General features: G+C 57.0%; 1 protein-coding gene across 3 annotated transcripts in view; it reads right to left on the bottom strand.

Moving 5' to 3' along the window:
* Window positions 1-1,830: 1,830 nt before the first annotated feature.
* ASB2 (ankyrin repeat and SOCS box containing 2) overlaps window positions 1,831-24,171 on the bottom strand; it is a 35,692-nt gene continuing 13,351 nt past the window's right edge. The window contains exons 3-10 of one of the 3 annotated variants that reach the window (XM_059687179.1): window positions 21,608-21,700; window positions 18,352-18,518; window positions 17,371-17,526; window positions 14,827-15,072; window positions 11,558-11,729; window positions 6,402-6,966; window positions 5,471-5,624; window positions 1,831-2,455 (exon numbers count right to left, since the gene is read on the bottom strand). In XM_059687179.1, the coding sequence (XP_059543162.1) occupies window positions 2,319-2,455; window positions 5,471-5,624; window positions 6,402-6,966; window positions 11,558-11,729; window positions 14,827-15,072; window positions 17,371-17,526; window positions 18,352-18,518; window positions 21,608-21,700 (1,690 nt within the window). In that variant the 3' untranslated portion in view covers window positions 1,831-2,318. Of the gene's footprint in view, window positions 2,456-5,470; window positions 5,625-6,401; window positions 6,967-11,557; window positions 11,730-14,826; window positions 15,073-17,370; window positions 17,527-18,351; window positions 18,519-20,413; window positions 20,553-21,607; window positions 21,701-24,171 lie in introns of those variants that run through there. The other 2 variants (XM_059687197.1, XM_059687187.1) reach the window with 2 other exon arrangements.

Here is a 24,171-nt window from a genome sequence, read left to right as displayed (position 1 = left end):
CGGTTTGTGTCCACTGGTCTTGGAGGACTTCAGAGTCACAGAGGCCGTGCGGCACAGGCAGCGTGGACAGCGAGCCCTCAGCCAGGACCCTCCCCCCAGCTGCTCTGGTCTTAAGGGGTAGGGAGGGGACCAGTCACAAGCGTGTGGATCCATTCTGATGATCCACACAGTAAAGCAGAATGTAAAAAGCACTAATCGGGGCTCTGCCACCTACTAGCTGTGTGACCTTGGAAAAGTTACTCAACCTCTCTGTGCCAAAATCTCCTCCTTGGAAAAATGTAATTGAAAATAGGCCTGCTTCGCGGGTTGATGTGGGGATGATGCCAGTACTGCTACCCAAGTGGTGAAACGCTGCACAACCGAAGGCCACCTCTCCTGGTTATCGGGCAGTGTCTGTAGGTCCTGCCATGCTGGTATTTCAGTGATGCTGTGGACTGGGCCATCCAACCTCCCCGGGCCTTCAGAAACAATGGAGCTCTGGGATCTCTCTCTCTCTCTCTCTCACTCTCTCTCTCTCTCTCTCTCTCATCAATAAGACTTTTTTAAAGAAAGAAAGTACCCCGGCCGGTGTGGCTCAGAGGTTAAGCTTCAACCTATGAACCAGGAGGTCACGGTTCGATTCCCCTTCGGGGCACATGCCCGGCTTTTGGGTTCAATCCCCTGTGTGGGGTGTGCAGGAGGCAGCCCATCAGTGATTCTCTCTCATCGTTGATGTTTCTCTCTCTTTCCCTCTCTCCTCTTCTCTGAAACAAATAAAAACATATTTCTAAAAAGAAAGAAAATCCAAGAACGCAAATGTGGCACCAGACATCCCAAGCCCAGGGTCCCACACCCTATAAGCAAATGGTGCCAATGGGCAGTGGCTGAGCCCCTTCCCTACGCCTCCCGCCTCCCTCTCGGCCTCCCCTTCTCCAGGGGTGCCTCACTAGACCGCCCGGGGTGCCTGGGGCCCTGCCTGCTCGGACCCTCTGAGAAGTGCCAGAGATGAAGAGTTTCCTGACAGCCAGCCCCACACCCACTGCACCTGAACACCTTTCTGCTCCAGCCCATCACTGGCTGCCCCCCACCACGCCCACCGGGGTGGATCATCCCCAGTCTGGGAGGACCGGGTTTCCAAGGATTTTTCCAGGACCACGGGAGCAAGGCAGCGTGGGACCCTGGCCAGGCACTCGGGGCTGGAACCCCAGGGACGCGCTGTGCGTGCCGGGCCCCACTGCGCCGTGAGGGAGTGGGCACGGTTCTGCTGACTCCCCTCTGGCCGTGGCTTTAACGTGTTGCTCGGAAGGCTTTTCCTCTCCAGGCAGCCCCAGGACTGACTGGTTCTCTGGAAAGCCTGTATGTAGGAGCTGGCAAGGCCCCGGGGGCCACCGCGATGAGGAACCCCAGGCCCCGAGGAGCGAGCTAGAGGCAGAGCGGGGCGTACAGCCAGGGCTCCCCACACCTGCCCAGCCACTGGCTTTCCCAGGCCTGAAACCCGGTGTGACCCGGCCTAAGGCTCTTCCAGATGCCGGGGCAGCCGGCACAGGCTCTCCTGCCCTGCGTCCCCGCCATGCTTTCGTCACGCCGGGGAAGAGAACTCGGGGAGCCCCGCAGCGTGCGTGAAACGGGGCGCTGGTCTCAGCACCGGGGACTCAGCTTTCTCACCTGCACCATGGAAGGTGGCCGGCAGCTCCTGCCTGCCTCACCCACAGAGCCACATGGGGACTGGGGCAGCCCAAACCCAGGAGACCCATGTGCTCGGTCCCCAGCCCCCAACCCGCCCCCACTCCCACCACGAGCAGGGCTGAGGGTCCCAGGCCCTGGCGCGTCTGGTGAGAGGGACCACGCTGGGCAAGGAGGCATCTGTGCAACATTTATTGTATCAGGAAGCCCTCTGGGCCCGAGGGTCTCCCCAGCCCCCCAACAGGCCATACCTGTGGAGGGGTTCACAGAGCAGAGGGGCAGGGGTGGGGCCAGCTCCGCAGTGAAGTTGTCCAGGAGGGCACTCAGCCCGAGCGCTCCAGCGCCCCCGCCCCACGTTCTCCCCGCCAGCCGCCCCGCCCCGGAACGGAAGTTCCTGTCCTTCCTGATGGCAGAGAAGCTCTGGGATCTACTTGTCGATTTGCAAAGAAACAAGATTTTCCTCCTCCTCGACATATTCTGTTCTCTGCTCTGGGCACAGCTCTGGCCCAGAGACCCAGTGAGGTCACGGCGGCTGCCCCAGCGCAGGGGGAGCAGCCCACAGCTTCGCCATCACCAGGTCCCCTGGATTTGGGGACCCCACCGTCCTGAGATTCAGTGAAACAGTCTGAGGAGCACTCCTTCTCCACGAGCCCTGGTTACTGGGTGTTCTCGTACTTCAGGTACCGAATCAGCCTGCCCGGGAGCGGCAACGTGTCCAGGAGTTTTAGACGGTATTTGCCAATGGCCTTCCGAACCTGCAGCCTGCAGAGGTGAGTCAGAGGTCTCGGCGGTTCTGGGGAAAGGACAGAGAGATGCTGACCTGTCCTCCGCAGCCTGCAAGGGTTTGCTTCTTCCTTTACATACACAGCCTGGACCCTCAACACAGCCCTTAGCAAGAGGCTAAGGAACCTGAGCTGTTAAATGCCTCCGTGCAGGCCATGCAGCTCGGGCTCCGGGTGCTGCAGAGACCAGGGCAGGGACTGGGCAGGGGCTGGACAGCTCCCACCAGGTTCCAGGTTCCAGAATCGCACCTGGTGCCTCGCCCCGGAGGCCCCCGAGGATGGCTCCTCAGTGAATGAAGGACAGTGAGTGGTCTCTGCTGGTGGAGGGGATGGGCTGTGAGGTAAAAACAGGGACCGATACGACTAGTAATGGGGTCATTTATTTCAGCCCCAGGCACAAGGTCTGGCACAGGGAAGGTGTTTGTTGAATCAAAGGCCATTCATTTACTCATTCAGCAAACGCATGCTGACCCCTTCGCTGTGCCTGGCTCTGTGGTCTGGCCTGAGACAGCGGGGTGCCGGCCAGGGACCTTTGCCGAAGGCTTTCACACCATACGCTGCCATCTGAGGGGGGACTTGACGATTGGGCAGGAATTTGCCAGGCGAGGAAGGGAGGCAGGGGCATTCCAAGCAGAGGAAACATCAGTGCCAGGCCAAGGAGGCCCTGGCCGCCCAGGGAAGACGGGACACAGAGGGAACGTGGGGGAGGACAGAGGCCAGGCAGCTGCGGGGCTGCCTCACTAGGCGAGAAGGTACCGTCGCTGCACTTCGGACACTTCCACTGCCTTTCGCTCTCCCTTAGGACAGAGCCTGCCCGCTGGGAAGCTTGGCCCCTTTCTCAGCCGAGCGAAGACTGAACTTGGGGTGGGGGGACCAAAAGGCCTCTGGTGAGGCCGAGGACACGGGACCGCCAGGACTGGGCTGGTGGCCTGGATAACTTAGGAGGCTCTGGGTGTATCAGGCCCCCTCTCAGAGCCTCTGTCCGCCCTCCCTCATGAAAAACGACATCAGCAACGCAGCCTTGAAGGAAAAAGCACAGGGGGAGTGTTCTGCAGGTGGAGGGTCGGCTTTAAGGCAACCGAGCAGGTATTGGTTAGGAACTATTTGTTCTACCTGTTACTAGGTGTTTGGTTCTGCTCATTTTCCCTGGGACGCTGTCTAGTTGTAAGGGATTAGCTTTCTCTAGGGAGGAGAGGGGGAGGGGACAGTGAGGGGCAAGGCCAACATCGAAGCAGGGACTGCTCCACCCTCGGGCGGCCGCGGAGGGTCATGGTGACAGTCACCAATGACTCGTGAACCCAGTGAAAGCTTATTGAGCATCGAGGGCTGTGCCCATCAGTGCCATCCTCCCCCTGCTGCCGGCCCAGGAACTTTATCAAGGGTCTCAATTCAAGTGCTTCCCAGGCATTTGTCCAAATGCAAACTCTTGCAGTAGGTTAGGTGCAAAGGGGTGTGGGGATCAAGGAGGAGCCTGGCAAGTCAGAGTCAGGCACTGGGATGGTAGGCACCTGGACAGGCAAGGTGCCAGCACGGTCTCACCTGGGGAAGGCAGCAGCGGTGGGATAGTACCACTGGCTGGCTGTCAGTCTCTGTGCCACAGGACTGACGCTTGGGCAGAGCTGGGGCAGCCCCTCAGAGCCAGAGAAAGGCTGGGGCAGCCCCTCAGAGCCAGAGAAAGGCTGGGACTGTGTCTCTCAGAGCCAGAGAAGGCTGGGGCAGCCAGAATTCCTCTGGGCAGGCACCCAATTCTCATTGGTGTCAGCACCCAGTCCCACTGATTCTGCCGTCTCACCTTCCCCGCGAGCTCTCTAATGCTTAAGAGGGATTCCCAAACTGGCTTAGCCAGGCTGCCCCATCTACACTGCACACAGCAGCTGGACCCTGGCCAAACCCCACCTCACTGCACCAGGCACATCGCGCCCCCTGCAGGCACCTCAGGCTGGCGCAGCTGAAGGGGGCGGGACACGCCCAAGCCCCTCTGCTCAGATGCGGATGCTGAGGCCCACGGCCACCTAGCAAGCTCCTGCCTCCTACACCAGTGCTGCTCCAGGTGGGTTTGTAGACCGGCAGCGCTGGCACCGCCTGGCGGCACGCTGAAATGCAGGCGCTCAGGCCCTGCCCAGGCCTGCTGAGCCAGCTCCTGCTTTTTTAATAAGATGCCCGTGTGCTTCATATGCACTCTGCACTCTAGGCCAGTGATGGCGAACCTCTTGAGCTCGGCGTGTCAGCACTTTGAAAAACCCTAACTTAACTCTGGTGCCGTGTCACATATAGAAATGTTTTGATCTTTGCAACCACAGTAAAACAAAGACTTATATTTTTGATATTTATTTTATATATTTAAACGCCATTTAACAAAGAAAAATCAACCAAAAAAATGAGTTTGCGCGTCAGAGGTTCGCCATCACTGCTCTAGGCCATCCTTCTTTCCTGGACCTCACCGTACTGCCTCTCAGCGGCTCACAAACATGGGCAGCTTGCTCTGAACATCCCACATCCCTTAGGGAGCTGGAACTGTTTAAAACAGCGGTTCTCAACCTGTGGGTCGCGACCCCGTTGGCGGTCGAACGACCCTTTCACAGGGGTCGCCTAAGACCATCCTGCCTAGCAGATATTTACATGACGATTCATAACAGTAACAACATGACAGTTATGAAGTAGCAACGAAAATAATGTTATGGTTGGGTCACAGCATGAGGAACTGTATTTAAAGGGCCAGAAGGTTGAGAACCACTGGTTTAAAACATCCTGGAAAGACTTAGTGGAAGGACTCCAGTGGGTCAAACCTGGATTTGAATTCCAGCCCTGCCACTGACTAGCGGTGAGACCCTGGCCCAGGTGACATCGTCTCCGCGGGTCAGTCTCCTCAAATTACAAAACAAAGAATCACGAAGACACTGTATGTGACTCACAGCACAGAACGTGGCACGGAGTAGGTGGTCACTAAACGTTAGTAACAGTCACATGCCCCCAGCCCGGGGCCCGAGTCGGGCAGCGAGACGTGCCAGCAGCAGCGACAGCCCTACCTGCCTTCTCCTTGATGACGGCCCAGTCCTCGTAGCTGTCAATGTGCTCCTTCAGCCGCGAGCACAGCTGCACGTTGCCCACGTAGTCCAGAAGGACGTCGATGATGGGCCCCGCCCAGCGGCTCACCTCGGGGGCAGACAGGATCTCGCAGAACTGAAAGGGAGCACACACACACCGCTGGGACGCCCAGGACAAGGGCACCGCCTCCGCCAGCTCTTCCTGTAGGCGGCAGCCTCAGGCTGACATGTCCCAGGACAGACACTGGGTACACCCAGCTAGGATCCAGTTCCCTCCTCTCATCAACACAGGCCTCTGCTGCCAAAAATGGGCGGTGGGCAGCTTAGGCCAGTGGCATCACCTCTCTAAGCCTCAACTTCCTCATCTAGAAAATGGGTATATGACACCCACTTCAGGGGGTTATGAGAATGAAAGTAGTATGAACATCAACTTCTTTGCACACAGTAGGTGGCCCATCAATGATGGCCATTAGCCACTGTAATGATCTCCGAGAGCCGGGTGTTCTAACTTCCTTTTCATGTAAGTTCTGACTTCTTAGGTCACCACCATAGACAGGTCCTGCTCTGACTTTGCATCTCGCCTGACCTTAGACCCACCTGCTCTCCCCTCCATCCGGATCCTGCTCATTCAACCCCCCTTTCCAGCCACAGGCTTGCTGGGGCTGATGACCTCTGGTTTTTGCAGAGTTCCCCCACCAGCCCCCTGCCCCACTGTTCCTTCCTGAAATTCCCCAAGACAGCGGACCAGAAAGGATTTAATTGTTCGTGTGAACCATTAAGTTCTGCTGCTTCTGAAACCTTCTAACCACCCGGTTCTACTGCCACCAAAGCGCACTAACCACTAACCCACACACCCTCCCAAGGCATTCACTGCGGGTCCATGGCCGCGTCCCCAGGCGTCCCCACCCCCTACCTGGACCACGCAGGGCGCCTTGTCGCAGGCGGGCACATCGTTGAACCTGCTGGAAGGGGGCGGGGCGGGCGGGTGCGGGCTGTTGCCGTAGGTGCAGGAGAAGCAGGGCTCGCCGTCGCAGCCGAGGTCCATGAGGAACTTGAGCAGCGACAGGTACTTCATGGAGAACATGATGGTGGCGGGGAAGGAGGTGGGGTGCGTGGCGATGTAGGCGTCGATGTTGGCGCCGTGGTCCAGCAGCAGCTGCATGATGCGCAGGGAGCCGTGGCGGATGGCCACGAGCAGGGGGCTGATGACGTCGCAGTTGGGGTCGGCGCCCGCCTGCAGCAGCAGCTCGGCGGCGTACGCGTTGTTGTTGACCACGGCGAAGTAGAGCGCGGAGCTGCGCCGGTCCTCGTAGAGGCGCGAGCGCTCGGGCGCCAGCGGCGCGTTCACGTCGAAGCGCGCGCCCAGCAGCGCCTCGAGCACGTGGTCGTGGTTGCGCTCGGCCGCCAGGTGCAGCGGGCTGATGCCGCTCCTGCGCACGCGCGTGCGGCTGGTCACCGGCAGCAGCATCTGCACGATCCTGCAAGGCGGAGCGCGCACGCGCGGATCACGGTCCAGCAGGGGGCGCTGAGGGACCAGGCTCGGCCACTCACAACGACTCTATGTAGGGAGGCGCGGGCCTACCAGCAGGGGGCGCTGAGGAGCCGGCCAGCCCTCACAGTTACCCCTTTTGGAAGGGTGGGCCTGCTGCTAGCCCCACTTCACAGAGAGGGAAACTGAGTCTCAGAGAGCTTCAACCACCTTCCCAAAGTCACATAGCCAGTAAGCGGTGGAGCTGGGTGGCCATGAGGTGGACAGGGTGCCCCCTGTCCTGTAAGTCTCAGTGCCTCTAATGCTGAAGTCTGACTCTAGCCTCTCCCAGGCTCTCTGCTCTGCCTGGGGCCTGGGGTAGGTTGGTCAGCCCCTGCTGAGGCTGGAGATCCCTGGGCAGCTCTCTCCCGCTGAATCAGCACGTCACTGCCACCAACGTGTACTAACTACTAGTACTATCAGCACTGCCTTCAGCACTTGCCCTGCATTAATCTGTTACACCCTCCCAATAGCCCTATGAGGTGGGTACTAGTATTATCCTCCTTTACAGAGGAGGAAACAGAAGCCCAGAGAGGGCATGTGACTTGCCCAAGGATGCACAGCCAGTAAGTGACGGCGCCGGGATTTGAATGCAGGTAGTCCCATTCCCCCTAGAGCAGCGGTTCTCAACCTGTGGGTCGCGACCTCTTTGGGAGTCGAAAGACCCGTTCACTGGGGTCGCCTAAGACCATCGGAAAACACATATATAATGACATATTGTTTTGTGATGAATCACTATGCTTTAATTATGTTCAATTTGTAACAATGAAATTGGGGGTCACCACAACATGAGGAGCTGTATTAAAGGGTCACGGCATCAGGAAGGTTGAGAACCACTGCCCTAGAGAGAGGGCCACACTCTGAACCACCCCCTTATTTTTTGTGTAGCAGGTATGTCATGGGGCTTCGCCTGCTTCATGATGCATTACTTGCCTGTCCCGTTTCACCTTCCCGGCAGCCCTGTGGGGTAGCCAGAGCAGGTCTGTGGCTCCCTTTTGACTGATGTGGCTCAGAGAAATGAAGGGACTAATCAAGGGTCGTAAAGCCGTTCTGGGGGCTTGGCCCCAGCGCTCTTGACCCCTTGTCTCTGCTGTCTTCCCCTGGACCCTTGCCACCTGCAGGAACAAGCTTCTGCCATGATTCCAGACCCCAATCCGTCTAATCCTTGATGACAGGTGACCTCACGGCCCCATGTGGGCTCCAAGGAGGTGGCCATGCAGGGCAAGGCGGTGCCAGCAGGCCCGTTCCCACGCCTCTCTGCCTCCTGGCACGTTGATTTCCCTGCTTCCTGGAGCTCTGATGCCAGCAACCTCCGCTCGGGTCTCAGTGGAAAATGTTATTATTGTTAGTAACGCTTTATTTACCTAAAATCTGCGCCTAAAACCTCAAAAGGAAATTCACACACCAGGGGGACTAATTGCCTCCTAATTTCTGTTTGTGCGGGCACAGGAGGCCTGACCTTGCTCTGTAGAGGTGCTGGTCCAAGGCAGGGCTGGGGCCTCACCCTGGACTGAGGCCATCGGCAACAAATGCTCGCTAACAGCCGTAACCTGCCCAAGCTTGGGAAAGAACAGCGAGAGGGACCGCCCGGGGCCACCCGCCAGAGGGGGCTGGTATCTCCTGCAGGTCACAGCTGGTCTCCAGTGACCCCTCCCTGATCGGAGGGAAAGGGCCGAAATGTGGGAACGTGACTGGACGCTGCCTCGATTCCCAAAGCATCATCTTAACGACGCAGCAATACCGTCTTATTGTCCGCCTCTGCAGGGCTTTGCCAATCTGAACACGAGTGTGTGGTGCTGGACAGGTCTGGAGATCAGTGTGTCCAGCCGTCCCATTTTACAGAGGGTGAAACTGAGGCACGGATGTGGGATGGGAATAAGAGTGAGGTTGGACAGGAGGTGGAGAGCAAAGCCAGGCCAGAATGTATGTATGTCCAAGGCCAGACCTTTCCATGATGCCCCAGTCCCACTAACACAGGGGAGTGGCCATGGTGGCGTCCCCACTGCATATACATCCATATCATCACCTCTCTCCCCAAGCCCCTTCTGTGGGCTGAAGGACAGGCCGGGGCCTTCCCCCTTCTCCCATGGGCAGGTCCTGGGACCATAGAGTGCTTGCTGCTCAAAGTGCACCTCATGAAGAAGAACAAAGGTGACCATTGCCCGATAGAGCCCTCAGTGTCTGAGGCCCAGTTCCCTGCCCCTCTGGAACTGATCCTGTGAGCTGATCTCATTCTCTCTCCCACCAATCAGCAAGGTCGACTGCTCTGCCCAGGTTACAAAACACAGTTTAGTAATGCTTTCACTGAGATTGCTGTTGAGCATAAAATGAGATCTTACAAGTTAAGCTGAGCTGCGCCTAGTAGGCACTCAGTAAATGGTAGCTGTTGGCATCTTGGCCACCAGGGAGAGGGTAGCACACTGCCCTGCTGCTCAAGACCTGGAGGCGTTCTGGGTCACCAGGCCACGGTGCTGTGACCTTTGTCAGTGTTCAGGGTAACTTTGACTGTGAACTAGACTTTCACAAAGGAACCAGCCGCCCACAGATGGCTCCGCAGCCAATACCGCTGAGCTGCACCGTGTGAGCCCTGCCGTGTGTGAGTGTGTGTGTGTGTGTGTGTGTGTGTGTGTGTGTGTGTGTTGGGGGGGGCGGGGATTACCTCTTCTTGAGCCCATGTGATGCTCATGCTGGAGCCAGCAAAGGTCCACCAGCGGAGCATCTGCCTGAGGGTGTTCCCAGGGCACAAGGGCCCCCGCCCAGGAGTGGCAGCGTTTCCGGGGGCTGCTGGGAGCTGGCACACAGTGGAGCTGGCTGAGCACGCACACTGCCAGTTCTCCTCACAGTGCGACTCAGGATCACTCAGGGAACTGCTGGAAATGCAGAGTCCCGGGCCCTGCTGTCCAGGGCCTGATCCAGCAGGCCGGAGGGACCTGGGAGTCTGCTGCAGGTGACCCAGGCCCCGCACCTGAGACACAGGGACGCCAACCCTCACCATTTCCCACAGGAGACACAGGCAGCCAACCAGCTTCCTGCAGGGGGCGGGGTGGGGAATGAGCCTGCCCAGGCTCTCCCCTCTCATTTCCTGTGAGGCCTTGAGTTCTGAGCCTCAGTTGCCCTTGTAGTTCATGGGGATACTAACTGGCTTGTGAGTGTGTTTTATTAGCTACACTTTAATTTAATTTACTAAATGTTCTCCATTCTGCCTTTTCTTAGAAAGAGTGTTAAATGGCTTGCAAAGATAGTATAAATTAAAAGTAAAACAGAAAGCATATTTAAGAACAAGGAGGTCAATCGCTTCTCGGCCTTTTGGCTAAGATCAAGTGTAAGAACAAGGAGGTCAAAGTGAGTCCAAAATGCATGTCTCTGTTATATGTCAGCTGCAAAATGGACGCTAAGATCCTGGTTTGCTGCCACAGCGACGTTCAACAGGTGTGCCACAAGAATGTTTAAAACATGCAATACCTGACTATTTGGTCAGGGCCACTGACCTCTTTCCCCTGAGATTGTCAAATAGAAAAATGACAACAAACCAAGACAACAATAGCCGTCCGGTGTAAATGCATCAAAATCATACCTATTTTTAAAGGTCAGATCAGCAAAAAACACAACCTACTTTTTGGTGTGCTGCAGAACTTTAGTAATTAGTTATGTGTGTCGTGAAAGGGAAAAGGCTGAAAATCGCTGCTCTGCTGGGCTACACAGTTACATTGTCTGGAGGAGCCCGTGATGTGTAGCATGCACCAATGGCTGTGGTGTAAATACTCTCACCACGGCCAGTTTCAGGCTCTCAATGTGAACAGTCGGCTCCTGCAAGCCGGTACTGACCAGCTGTAGCACAGCTCTGCTTCCAGTGTGCCCTAGGACCACTGTGGAATGCTCTTTCGTTATGCCATGAATCCGTGTGTGTATGCGTGTACAGACCTGTGCACCTCTCCTCCCACCGGTCCCTCCCCGAGAAGTAAGCTTCTCTCATCTTGCTCAAAGTACCCACACATAGTAAGTGCTCAATAAGGCTTAGTTATTATCACTGGTACTATTGGTATTATTGTAGGCATCTTGCATACTGGCTTATTGCCTTAAAGGTTGGTTTTGCATCCTCACCAGAAATAACCTCAAGTCCAGATGCATATCTGGTGCCTTGAGTGGAATTCCTATAGATGTGACATTGGGGATGGGTGAATTCCTACCATCTATAGGCTGTGTGACTTTGGGCAAATTGCTCAACCTCTCTGTGTCTCAGCTTCCTCATTTGGAAAACAGAGATAACAGTATCTACCTTGGTAGATTTGTTAAAAGGATCATTGAAAGTGGAATTATCAAAAGGATTAAATTAGTTTATAATGGGAAGTGGGGTCAGAGCTAGTGTTTGCTTTATTACTGTCATTGCTGTTGCTGTGGGCATTCGCCCTAGCTGGCCAGCTGCCGAGAGCTTTTCCTCTCATCCTCCAAAGGTGCCCTCCTCTCTGACCGAGCCTTCCTCATCCTGTGGGCGGGACATTCGGAGCCCCCCCGCCCCCCCGTGTGGCCGGGCCGGGGCTGACCTGTAGTTGCCCTTCTTGGAGGCGACGTGAAGCGGGAGCATGCCGTCCTTGTTGGCCTTGTTGGCGTCGGCGCCCTGCGACAGCAGAAACTCCACCACCAGCTGGTGCTCGTTCTTGCAGGCCTCGTAGAGGGCCGACGCGCTGTCGCTGGCCTGCGTGTTGATGTCAGCGCCTGGCGAAGAAGAGGCAGACCAGTGAGTGATCGGGGGTCTCTGTCCCTGATGGGATGTCCCTGTTGGGCTGTGCTAACCTCCGTGGCACGTTGGGTCCTTAGAAAGGAGGGGTCCACCTGGAGGACCCCCAGCTCCCTTCCGTAACCCCGAGACGCTGGGGCCTGCCTGCCTGAGCAGAGGCCTCTCGCAGGTGAAAAGCTGTCACACAGTGCTGGCATTTGGGGAGCACTTACTGTGTGCCGGGCACCGTGCTTTCCATGGTTGTGTCTTAGAATCCACAACACAACCCCGTGTGACCAGCACTACTCTCATCTCTGTGTAGAAGCACAGAGAACCTATGCAACTTGCCCCAGACCCGCCAGCTCGTAAGTGAAGAGCCAGAACTTGAACCCGAATAGTCTGATGGCAGAGGCATGGGAGATGGCCTGATGGCAGAGGCCAGGCTCATCCCCCTCTCTCCGTGTAAAAGGAGCCCGGCCCCGCCTTGAGGAAGGCCCTCTCGGGTCTTGGAGAGTACAGAGCCCCCTAGTGAAGAAGAACCCCAACAACAAATCCCGATCTCTGCCTTCCGTTTCCAAGAGTGAACGAGGAATTACTTCCTGTCTCCCTTGAAAATGACACTGCTCCATGCTGACAGGAGGAGGAGGCAGGCCTGGTGGCAGTCTCCCCCAGCCCAGGCTCCTCCACCCCCTCCATCTCCTGGCGGTGAGGGGGAGAGCCGACTGCTTGGCTTTCTCGGACTGTCCGCGGCCCCTCTTATTCTGGCAGGAAATGGAACTGAGAGGCAGTAGACTGTCAGGAAGGGCTGAAATCAAAAGTGTCAGGTAACCACAGCTCCTCCCTCGGGCGCCCTGCTTAGCTCAGGTTTTCGGGTGAGCATTCATTTCTGATGACTGATTTCTGGTCTAGCGGACCGAGCACAGGCTCTGGGGACAGACAAGGACCGGCTGAAGCGTCTGTCTCCTGGCTTACAACCTCCCTGGCCCTGGGCAGCCTGCAGGAGCCTCGTTTCCTCAGCTGCTGGTGGAATAATGGTACCCACTGATTGGGATACTGCGAGAATCAGCAAATATCTGCTATAGACAGTGCCCCCCCAAATGCATATGTTGAAACCTCACCCCCAAAGTGATGGTGTTCGAGGTGGGGCCTCTGGGAGGTGATTCCAATCTGGAGCCCCCAGGAGTGGGATTTGTACTCTAATAAAAGGGACCCCAGCCCGGCTGGCGTGGCTCAGTGGTTGAGCGTCGACTTAGGAACTAGGAGGTCACAGTTCAATTTCCGGTTGGGGTACATGCCCGGGTTGTGGGTTCGATCCTCAGTAGAGGATGTGCAGGAGGCAGCCGATCAATGATTCTCTCTCATCATTGATGTTTCTGTCTCTCTTCCCTTCCTCTCTGAAATCAATTAAAAAAAAATTTTTTTTTAAATGGACCCCAGAGAGTCTCTCACTTTTCCAGTTGTGTGAGGACACAGCGAGGAGACGGCTGTCTGTGACCAGGAAGCGGGCCCTCGCCAGGCACCAAATTTGCCAGGCCCTTGGCCTTGGACTTCCAGTCTCTGGAACCGTGAGCAACAGCCCCTGTTGTCTGTGAGCCAGCCAGTCTGTGGTCTGTCATAGCCACCCAGTGCCCAGCACAGAGGAGGGGCCCCGCAAATGGCAGTTCTCCAGGGTGGAGGGGGCTGGGCACAGGGAAGGTCCGGCCCTCCGCCCCTGAGGGGGAGTGGGCAAGCAGCTCTAACACCAGCTCTCAGTTGGGCTCCCTGGAAGCCCGGACCCCGCTGGCCAAGCCGGCTGCTCGCACAGGAAAAATATTTGGATTAAAGATGGACTCAGCCCACAGAGGGAGCAGGCCTTGACTCGGAGGCGGCAGGAGAGCTCCGCAGATGTGCAGAGTCCGCCGGTTCCCGCCCGCTGGGGCCCTGCCCTTGGCCTGGCCTCCTTGCCTGGCTCCCAGGCCCCTGCCTGCGCCCCTTTGTTCTCAAGCCGGTCCGTCAGGATCCATCCCTGGCTGTAGGAAGTGCCGTGGGTCTGTTTCCCTAACTGCTCAGGCACATGGTAAGCGGATGCTTATCTGAGCAAAGTCCCGCAAGGGCCATTCTCGAGGCCCAGTGGGGTGGCCGAGTGCAAAGAACATGCAGGTTGGGATCAGATGGATGCGGTCAGAATCCAGGCTCTGGCCGTGTCCAATCATTTAACCTCTGAGCCTCAGTCTCTTTACCTATAAAATGGGATGAGGACACGACTATGGAGAAAACCACATTGGCCTAATCTGTGTTCATGCTTAGTACAGTGTCTGACACATAGTAGGTCTTCAACAAAGTATTCCAACTCTGCCCCAGGGTCTGGCTTACCTCTGGCCTCTCTGTTGCTAAAGGGAGGGTCACTTCCCAGCAAAAGAGAAAAAATAATCAAAAGTGTTCTTGAGGGAGATCAAAATATAAGGCTCTTTAACCACCAGGACATCTGCCATAGGCAATATTGTTTTACTTTCTCCATTAAGTGAAAAAATTTTTTTACAGACTAAGAGTACAAAGACCTGAGTTCAAATCCCAGCTCTGCCACTAACTTGCTGGGTGCCTTTGAACAAACCACTTTCCCATGCTGGTCCTTGGTTTCATCAACTACAACGTGAGGAAGTGATCTAAATGCTGTCTGAGGCTCCTTCTGGCCCCGACGACGTGTGACATGGCGGAAGGAGAAGTGGTTGTGGTATCAGGAGACTAAGAGTCTGGCTGGTTCTCCCACCAATTTGCTGTGTGACCATAGAGCACTCACTTCCCCTTTCCGGGCCTCAGATTCCTCATTTGTAAAACAAGGATGCTGGGCTAGATTAGAGATCGCCAATATGGGGCTGGTGTTCCACTCCACGCCCCTCACCCACCCCCTACCGAGTTGGCGCCTAACTTCAGGCATCCCTGGTGGATCTCAACAGGTTTCCCACTGAGCCTAGACACAAGCTCAGAACCCTCTCAACACAGCACTCCAAGAAGATAATCAGAGTTTGCCCACACGATGACACCTAAACTTGCCTGCCCTTGGAGTGGATCTCTGAGGACCTTCCTAGCTGTGCCCTTGGGGGACTCCTTAGCACTCACCATGCTTGGCCAGGAATCTCAGTGCCTCCAGCTGCCCGCTCTGGGCGGCCACGAACAGGGGGGTGATGCCGTAGGCATTCTTGGACTCCACCTTGGCGCCGCTGCTCACCAGGATCTCCATGACCTCCAGGTCATTGCGAGAAACAGACTCATGCAGAGCTGTCCAGCCGCGGTTGCAGCGGTGGTTGGTGTCCGCGTTGTACTGCACCAGGATCCTCACCGCCTCCACGTTCTTGCGCTCACAGGCTGTGCCCAGGGAGAAGCGAGACGGTCAGCAGGGCCCCTGGCAGGACCTGGCCAGCCAAGACGTCGTTCATCTGTTCGTTCATTCATTCATTCATTCACTCGTTCACTCCTCAGCCATTCATTCAACAAATATCCACAAGGCCAGCACTAAGTTTCAGTGTCTGCATAGGACAGACAGCGAACAGTAATAGTAATACTGATTAGCATCGATGTTTGTTGGCGTGCGTATAGCGCTGGTTATGTGCCAGGCACTCTGTTCTGAGCACTTTACATGATTAGCTCATTTAATGCTCCCAACCATCCCTGAGATCGGTGGCGTTATTATCCCTTTGCACGGAGGGGGAAAATGAGGCACAGAGAGGTTAAGTGACTTGTCTGAGGTCACACAGACAGTAAGGGGCAGAACTGGGATTCAAACCCAGGTTGTTGGGTCCAGAAAACCTCTGTCCCCGGAGTGTCCCGGGACGCCTGATGTCATGTCCCTTCCCAGTGTCCCCGCGACAGCCTTCCACCTTGCCACGGCCCGAGGAGGGGCACAGGCCACACTCCTGCCAAAGCCCCTCCGCAGGGCTGCTCACTCCATCTGGGGTAGAAGTTATCTCCTGAATGCAGCTCACCAAGTCTGGCTTAACCTGCCCAACCTCCCTTTTAAGCCTCCTCTCTCTCTAGACCCGAGTGCACTCTTTGCTCTGCCGGAGTTGTCACCAGGGCGTGGGGGCACTTGTCCAATGAACTAGTAGCCCCTGGAGGCTTCTCCGGCTCAGCCAGGGGCTGAGAGAAGGAACGGGGCTGCCTGGTAGTGTTCCAGACAGGACCCCAGGCGAAGCCCCGTGCCCCGAAGCCTTAGTTTCCTCGCCTGTAGAGCAGAGAAGATGCTGTGGGAGCACAGAGCGAGGTGGTGCATGGAAGGTTCTAGCAGGGTGCTTAGCACATAGTTGGAGCTCACACAGGACCATGAGCTTCGGCTATAACTCACCCCACATCCTGGGAGCTCTCACCCCACATCCGGGGACCTTCTACCCCCCCCCGCCCCCCCCCCCCCATCCTGGGACCTCCCACCCCACATCCTGGGACCTCCCACCCCACATCCTGGGACCTCCCACCCCGCATCCTGGGACCTCCCACCCCACATCCTGGGACCTCCCATCCTGCATCCTGGGACCTCCCACCCCGCATCCTGGGACCTCCCACCCCGCATTCTGGGACCTCCCACCCCGCATTCTGGGACCTCCCACCCCACATCCTGGGACCTCCCACCCAGCATTCTGGGAGCGCTCTCTGGGACAGCTGAGGGTCCAGGTGATGGCTGTGGTGGCTGAGTAGACCTGGGTTCTGGGGGAGACACTTCAACTGCAGGTCTGCAGTGTCTGCTGCCTACAGAATGTTCCAGGTGCTGGATACCAGACACATGGGAGATTGGGGATTGCTGTAGTTTTGGGGTGTAGAAGCCCTCTCACTTTTGCAAGACCCAAGGCTGATGTAGGCACAGACTCACTAGATGCTTTATAGGGTAGGAGTTCAGAGCATGGAGCTGTCATACCCCTTCCTGAGTTTAAATCCCAGGCCTGCCCCTGGCTGTGATCCCGGATCTCATTGCAGGTCTCTGTGCCTTAGGCTCTCATCTGTGAAATGGATACCTCATATGTAGATGGATATGAGGTAAATAAAAGGACAGTGCCTGGCATACAGAGAGCTCTCAATACATGCCAGCTCTTAGGATTATTCGGATTTTGACTCTGGGCACTGGCTAGGGTTGCCAATGTCCTTGGATGATGTATTGATTCAGCCACCAGTGTTTGGTTTGCTTAAGCATCCCAGGGGTACAAATTCTCTCCCACACCTCTTTGTCTTTGCCTGTGCTTTTCCCATGCTGGTCCAGCTGGCAGATCCCTCCTGTTCAGGCTCAGCCCAGGTACACCCTCCTGTGGGTGCCCTTCCCCATGTCAGGGCCCTTGCCCTGTGCTCCCAGGTGCCTTGAGCCATGCTCTTCACCGCCCTGAGCTGACCGTTATGTGAGGCGATGCCCCCTGGCCTGGGAGAAGACTCAGGCATGGATGGTCCTTTCCATTCTGAGCCCTCGGTTCTCTTCGGCCTGCCTACCCCAGGGGAGGACTTGGGAAATGTTGACCGAATACAAGCACGAATGAGAGAATCAGTGGCCTAAGTCATGCATCCGAGTGAGGCTGCCCCTTCAAGTAGAGCCCATGGGGCTGGGGCCATGCACCTCAGGAGCAATGCTCCCAATCGCCCACCTAGTTTCTGGACTCTTCCTCCGGGAAGCCCACCAGGGTGCCTCACCTTTGTAGAGAGGTGTCTCTCGGGACTTGTTGGAGATGTCGGGCTCGGCCCCTGCCTGCAGCAGGGATTGGAGGCAGTCCAGGTGTCCCCTGCACGTTGCCAGGTAAAGGGCTGTTTCCTCCTGCAGGGTGCGCTGGTCGATGGTTGCTGGGTATGCTGGGGAGGACAGACTGCATTCATCAAAGAGGGAAATACCTGCCTCTCCCCTCCGCCCCCGCCTCACCCCAACACAGAGGTGGTCAGAGTTTCCTCCCAACTCCTAGAACAGGCTTATGTGGCATCTGCCTCAATTGGCCACCCAGCCTGCCTTCGTCATCTTGGCCCTGGATTCAGTTTTCACAGGGCTGTTTCAGCTTCCTGGTCATATGCATCCAGCTCAGATGCCACCTGCTCTGGGAAGCCTTCCCTGGTTGAACCTCCTCCTTCTGCGAATGACCCTGACCTTCCCTTACAGTCCCAGCGGCCACTGCTGGAAGCTCGGTCTCATGCCGCTGTTTCTGCCCTGGAGTACGGTAGGCTGTCTGGGGCCTGTGCTGCCGCAGGTGTTGCCACCCACATCTGGCTTGGGGGGAAGCCGAGGCTCAGAGAGGAGACACGATTCGCCCAGGGTCCCACAGCTGTGGGGGACGGCCTTGGAGGGCACAGGCACAGCTGCGGTATTTTCCACACCAAATCAGCCTCTGGAACGTTCTAGAGCAAGCTGGCAGTAGCTCTCCCCAAAGCCAACCCCCATTCCTTCCTTTTCTAGGAATTAGGCTTTCCTGTCCTGGGAGGTCCGGAGAGGTTGGGTGGGTGAGAGGAGGTCGTTGCGTTTGGGGACAAGTCATCTTCCCTCCCCCAACTTGGAGACTTCAACTCGGGAGTGGACCTTGCCGTGCCCTTCACCCAGGCTGTGGGGCAAAGAGCACGAAGCTGTCGGAGGAGGAGCCCTCACCCCGAGTCCCACTCCCGGACCGGCTGCACCCAGAGCAGCGGCCTCACCTCGGTGCAGGGCCTGCAGGCAGCTCAGCTGGCCGTAGTAGGCCGCCTCGTGCAGCGGCAGCCAGCCCTCCTTGTTGGCCTCGGCGAGGTTCCTCCCAGCCTGCATCATGGCCTTCAAGGCCTCTTCATCGTCTTCCTTGATGGCCTTTAGCACCGGGTCCACGGGCCTGTGAGAATGAGGGGTGGGGCCTCCTCAGAGCACAGGGGGCACAGGCTGGGCCAGGCGGCCTCTCTCCCAGGGCGAAAGCAGGGCCTGCGGGTGGCCAGGAGCGGTGCCAGCTGTGGGGTCACCTGCCCTGCGTGTCCCTGCTGGTCTGGACAGGTGCTCCACCCCCTTGTACCAGCGTCCTCGGCAACAAGGAGAATGATCCTTCCTAACCCACAGGGGTGCCCTGGGAGCTCAGCCGACCTCGGCCCTGACCTTGGCCCTGACCTTGGCCCCTCCAGACCTCAGCTCCATCGCCGCTCCCTTAGCCTGCCTGGCCAGGTCAGCCTCTCCCTGCCTCCAGTCATAAACCTCATATAACCACTGGTCTTCACATGTTTTTGAATGATTGTTTGACCATTGTGTGTCTCTCCCACCGGACTATGAGCTCCAGGAAGATGATAACTGTGTCTTTCTTTATTTCTCATGATTTAATTCTCAGGGACAAATCAGTGGCTGGCCCATAATAGGTGCTAAATAAATATGTGCTGAAAGAAAGGAGGGAGGGAGGGAGGGAGGGAGGGAGGGAGGGAGGGAGGGAGGGGAAAAGAAAAAGAAAGAAAGAAAGAAAGAAAGAAAGAAAGAAAGAAAGAAAGAAAGAAAGGGAGAAAGGAAGGAAGGAGGAAGGAAGGGAAGGGAAGGGAAGGGAAGGGAAGGGAAGGGAAGGGAAGGGAAGGGAAGAAAAGCGGAAGGGAGGGAGGAAGAAAGGAAGAATTCAGAACCTGGGAACCCCAACAATTATTTCACACCTTCATCCCTTCTGTTTCCAAAAAAATAGCCTCCTTTTTTTTTTTTTTAATTAGAGTTTTTGTTGTTTCTTGGGGAATTTTGTTTACGTCTTGTTCAAACATTTGTGGCGATGGCCTCCCTGGAGCATCTGGAGGACATAAAGGCCTACAAAGGTGGGTGTGGGTCCGGATCACGCCTCGCCAGCGTTCACTGCCCCTGTGAGCATCCTGGGCGTTTTCACAGCTTTCATCTCCAAACGCCCGCCACGTAGGGAAACTGCCGGAAACGGCTGAGACATGACAAGCTCCTCCACTTCCACAACTGGACACGGGGTCCCCTTTAGACAAGGCTCATTGGTGGCTGGAAGAGATTAGGGGACCCCTCTGTCCCTGTGGTTGTCAGTGGCTGCCTCTGGTGTTACACCAAGACCACGTCCGCCGAGAGGATCGGTGTGTACAGTGCCCGCCTCCAAAGGGATGGAAGTCTGACCCCGCGGCCAGTGTTAGGGACACTTCACCGCCTTCCCTGAGCGCAGGGCCCCTCACTGACCCAGCAGCTTCACCTCTGGGGCCGGCCGCGCTTTGAGCAGCTCTGAGGGGGACTCTGCACTCAGCAGCCCTCTTCTTGCTCCTGACCCTTATCCTCACCCCAGAACTTTTAGCAGCTGAAAGGCTTAAGTTCTAGAAGGATTAATCAATCTGATTCATCAATACATTTAAAGCTCTGAATGTCAAAAAGAATCCAGGGCTAATACAAATGATAACTTCTTTGCTTGGCTCATTAAAGCGACTTCATTTATTCATTCATTCATTCATCCATTCATCGCGCATGCATTCAGAGCTCCCTCCCCCATCCTTGGAGAGTCAGTGAAGACCATGATGTCTATGACTCCCAGATCTCCTCCTGGAGACGCGGCCCCACTTCCCAGGTGGAGAAGTGACAGGGCCCCACCCCTGTCGGAGGCTGGGATAGGCCCTGAGGGTCTCCCAGGCCAGCCCCTCTACCCTCCCACTGCTTCCTCCAGCCAGAGCGAACTTCCCCCTGACTCTCAGCCTCTCGGTTATTAATAGCTTCGGAGCTTAGATGCCAGATCAGTGACAGACCCAGCAAGGATGATGGGTAACTGACCAGATAAGCCCTGGAATCCCCATCAACGCCATCACTGCCGCCCTGACGCGTTCCTCTGATGAGCGGCCAGAGCAGCCCCAGAGGGGTATGTGTCCCGTCTCCCTGGAAGGTCTCCTGGGGCCCTGGCTGAAGTGGAAAGAGGCGGCCGGCTGTTCTTGTGGCCTTGGGCGAGGGGGGGGGAGGGGGGCGGCATAGTGAGAACACTCTCGGCAGCCACCAGCCTGGTGTCCTCCCCCTGGAGCAGAGGATGGCTTCTCTGTGAGCCCAGCCAAAGTCCCGCCCCGAGGGTGGGAGTGGCCGCTGGGGTGTCAGGCCCTCAGAAACTAAGGACCTGAACAGGACCCTGGAGGCGGCTTTGTCCTCTAACCTCACAGCGACTCCCCAACAGTCACAGGAAACCTCAGCCGCGCTGAGACCAGAACCCGGGTCTCCTCCACAGTCAAAACCCCACCTGCAGCACACGGAAGTGGGGACTCACAATGGGCTGGGGAGGAGCGAAACATTGGCCGTGGCCTCCTCCCCTCTCCCCAGCACAGCCGGGCAAGCGGACAGGGTGCCAGCGATGGCCCTTCTTTTGCTTTTAGCTGCTTCTGGGGTCCATATGGGGAGAGAGAAGCAAACGCGACAGAGCTATTTCCCGCGGACACACCTAGCCCAAGCACCCTGGTGCCGGGCAAACACATCCTCCGGTAATCAGTAACTCGATTATTTCTGGATTTTAGCACCTGGCAGTTAACAAAGGCAACAAAGCCAAAGGAACCCTGCCCCCCGCAGTGATGACAAGGGGTGGGGGAAACTGAGACAGAGGGTGTGGCTGACTTATCAGCTCCGGCTCCTCCGAACCCCTCTGGGCCTCAGAGGTTCTGGGGCCGGCTCCCCTGCTGGGTCCCCAGGTTCAGAGCCCACAGCCCCCAGCACACAGGGCTCGTTCTGGGGCTCTGAGAGGCTCCTCACAGTCACAGCCTGGTCATCGCTTGAGGGCCGAGTCTGTGACCACCAAGCCCAGCTCAGCAGAGCACTGGGTCTCAGGGGGACACCCTAGGAAGGGGTGTGCCTGGGAGGTCTCCCCCAGAGTGCCCTCCCCGCCCCCCCCCCCGCCTGGGGCCTGGGGGCAGGCTTCCCACCCCTCTCCCCCACCATCCCCAGTTGTGAGAGGAGCCTGGATGGTCTCAGGGGCAGCCGGGGGTCACTTACGCCATCTGGGAGGCCTTGCTGCGGTTGTATTTCTGCATGACCCCCTGGAACAGGCCCAAGTGGGCCGAGCCGCTCTCGGGAGGCGCCGTGGACCTGGAGGGCGCAGGGCAGGAGTGAAAGAGGGAAAAGTACTCTGCATATGAGAAGCAGGTCATGGCCAGAGGCAGGTCCGCGGACGGAGGGAAGCTTGAGGGGGAGAGACTGACAGACAGACGCAGGGCTCCGAACCAAAGCAGATGGCCCGGTCGCTCTGTGCTGGACACAGCTGCTGTGTCTCGGATTATTTTTGGCCCTTGGAGGAAGCCCTGGGAGATTTAAATGACCATATAAGACAACAATGAGGTTAACCTCACCCCACTCCTGCGGTCCCCTTCCCCAGCCAACCACACAGGAGGCAGATATGAAACAAGGTGACATTCTTCGCCTGGGGAGGATGTGAGGCTGTCAGCGGCAGGTCCCGGGATGAAAGGGCTCAGCCTCAGGGCTGGCCAGGCCCCGTCCTCACAGCGATGGACAAGACCTTCATGGGGGAGGGGGCAGGGGAGCGGAGCTGAAACCAGGCCGGTCTTTGTCCCCACCCCACCTCGCCGGCTCCTCGTTAGCGAGGCCTGCGTCCCAGGTTGGGAATGTATAGTAGAAAGGTGTCAGCAGCCTGGCCTGGGTGGCTCAGTGGTCGAGCATCAACCTATGAACCAGGAGGTCACGGTTCGATTCCCAGTCAGGGCATGTGCCTGGGTTGCGGACTTGATCCCCAGTTGGCAGCCGATCAATGATTCTCTCACATCATTGATGTTTCTATATCTCTCTCCCTCTCCCTACCTCTCTGAAATCAATAAAAAAAATATTATTAAAAATAAATAAAGGTTTTAGCAAAAGGATGTGGAGGGAGGTCCTAGGGGCCAGGGCGTGGAGTCGGACCAATGTGGGTTCAAACTCAGGCTCTGGCACCTTCTGGCCATGTGACCTCGGGCAGGTGAACCTCGCCGGGCTTTAGTCTCAGGGCTGAGGTCTCCGTGAGTGGACGGTGTGAAGTGCTTAGCAGAGGGCCACGCACAGGGGTGCTCCGTCGTGTCCACCGTTCATTTTATCATTGTTTTGCCTTTCAGAGCCTCAGTTTCCCCACCCCACCTGGCTATTCTGAAGATGGGAGGGGTGAGAGGAGGTGTGGTGGCCACTCCAGGAATCTGGTTGGGAATGGGACACGTGGCTCATACTGGCCCTCCTTCCAACAGGTCAGCCCTGGGACCAGCGGCACCCCTCTGGGAGGGGCCCTATGGGACTGGGGAGGACATTGTTGTCAGTGACCAGCACCCCGTGGGGCATGGAGGTGCTAGAAACTTGACCCTGAATAGGACCCACACTTCCAGGACAGGCCAGATTCTACAGACTCTGTGGGTACCTCAGCGAGGCCAGGACACCATGGGAGGGGTGAGGGGGCAGAGAGAGAAGGAAGGACCCCTGATTCCATTGCTCCAGCCCATCTCAGGGGGCTCCAGGTCATCCCTTCCTCATCCTCATCCCTGATACCACCGTCACCTCCTTCCCTCCCTTCTACTGGTCACCACCTCCTTTCTCCTGGGTACCCACTCCTCATTCGTTAACGTTGGAGGTGGGTGCCAATGTCACGGCCTTTTATAGACAAGGAAACCGGGACTCTGCAAGGTGGGGGACTACTCCCTTCCCCCCCTTACTCCCCACCCCCACCCCCCCCCACACACACACACAGCTGCAGCTATAGAGGGAGCAGAGCGCTGACACCACCTCCCCCACCTTAGTCCTCTCCAGCTCTAAGGCCACCTGACAGGCCCTGCGGCTTTGAACAAGGCCCTGCCCCTCTTTGCGCCTCAGTTTCCTCCTTTGCAAAATGAGGAGGTAGGACCCAGCCGGCCTGGCTCAGTGGTTGAGCATCAACCTATGAACAAGAGGTCACGGTTCGATTCCCGGTCAGGACACATGCCCGGGTTGTGGGCTCAATTTCCAGTGTGAGGCGTGCAGGAGGCAGCCGATCAATGATTCTCTCTCATCATTGATGTTTCTTTCTCTCTCTCTCCCTCTCCCTTCCTCTCTGAAATCAATTTTTAAAAAAAATGAGGAGGTAGGACCGGGCCAGGGGTTCCTCGCTGCTGTCGTAGCCGTGGAGTCTTTGCTGAAATGAACTCACGTGGAAAGTCCGCGTGTCCAACAGATGAGAGACCAACCCACTGGCCCCGAAACCCCAGGCGCAGCACTATTATCTGCGCTTGCTCCTGGCCCTGGCAGGGGGAGAGCGCTGGGCAGGCTTCGGTCTCCACAGGATGCGGGGGTCCCAGCCTCAACATCGGCCCACGTGTGGCCTCCCATTTTGTAAATATCATTTGAATGTTATCACAGGTTACTAAGCTCCAAGGCACGTTACCCTGGGGTGCTAACGACAGAAACGCATCAGGGTTCTCCAAGTCTAGCACTTCACGCTGCTGTTCAGAACACCCGTGCATCAGTGAAGCAAGAACAAAACGCCCCGTGAGGATCCAGCCCAGGCCGGTCAGCGGGAACAGACCAAACATTTTCCCTCCCAGCCCTGGGAT

The sequence above is a fragment of the Myotis daubentonii genome, chromosome 1 (assembly GCF_963259705.1).
Source record: "Myotis daubentonii chromosome 1, mMyoDau2.1, whole genome shotgun sequence".
Lineage (NCBI taxonomy): Eukaryota > Metazoa > Chordata > Mammalia > Chiroptera > Vespertilionidae > Myotis > Myotis daubentonii.
The sequence above is the reverse complement of the archived record's forward strand: the minus strand, read 5'-3'. Positions and strand labels throughout refer to the sequence as shown.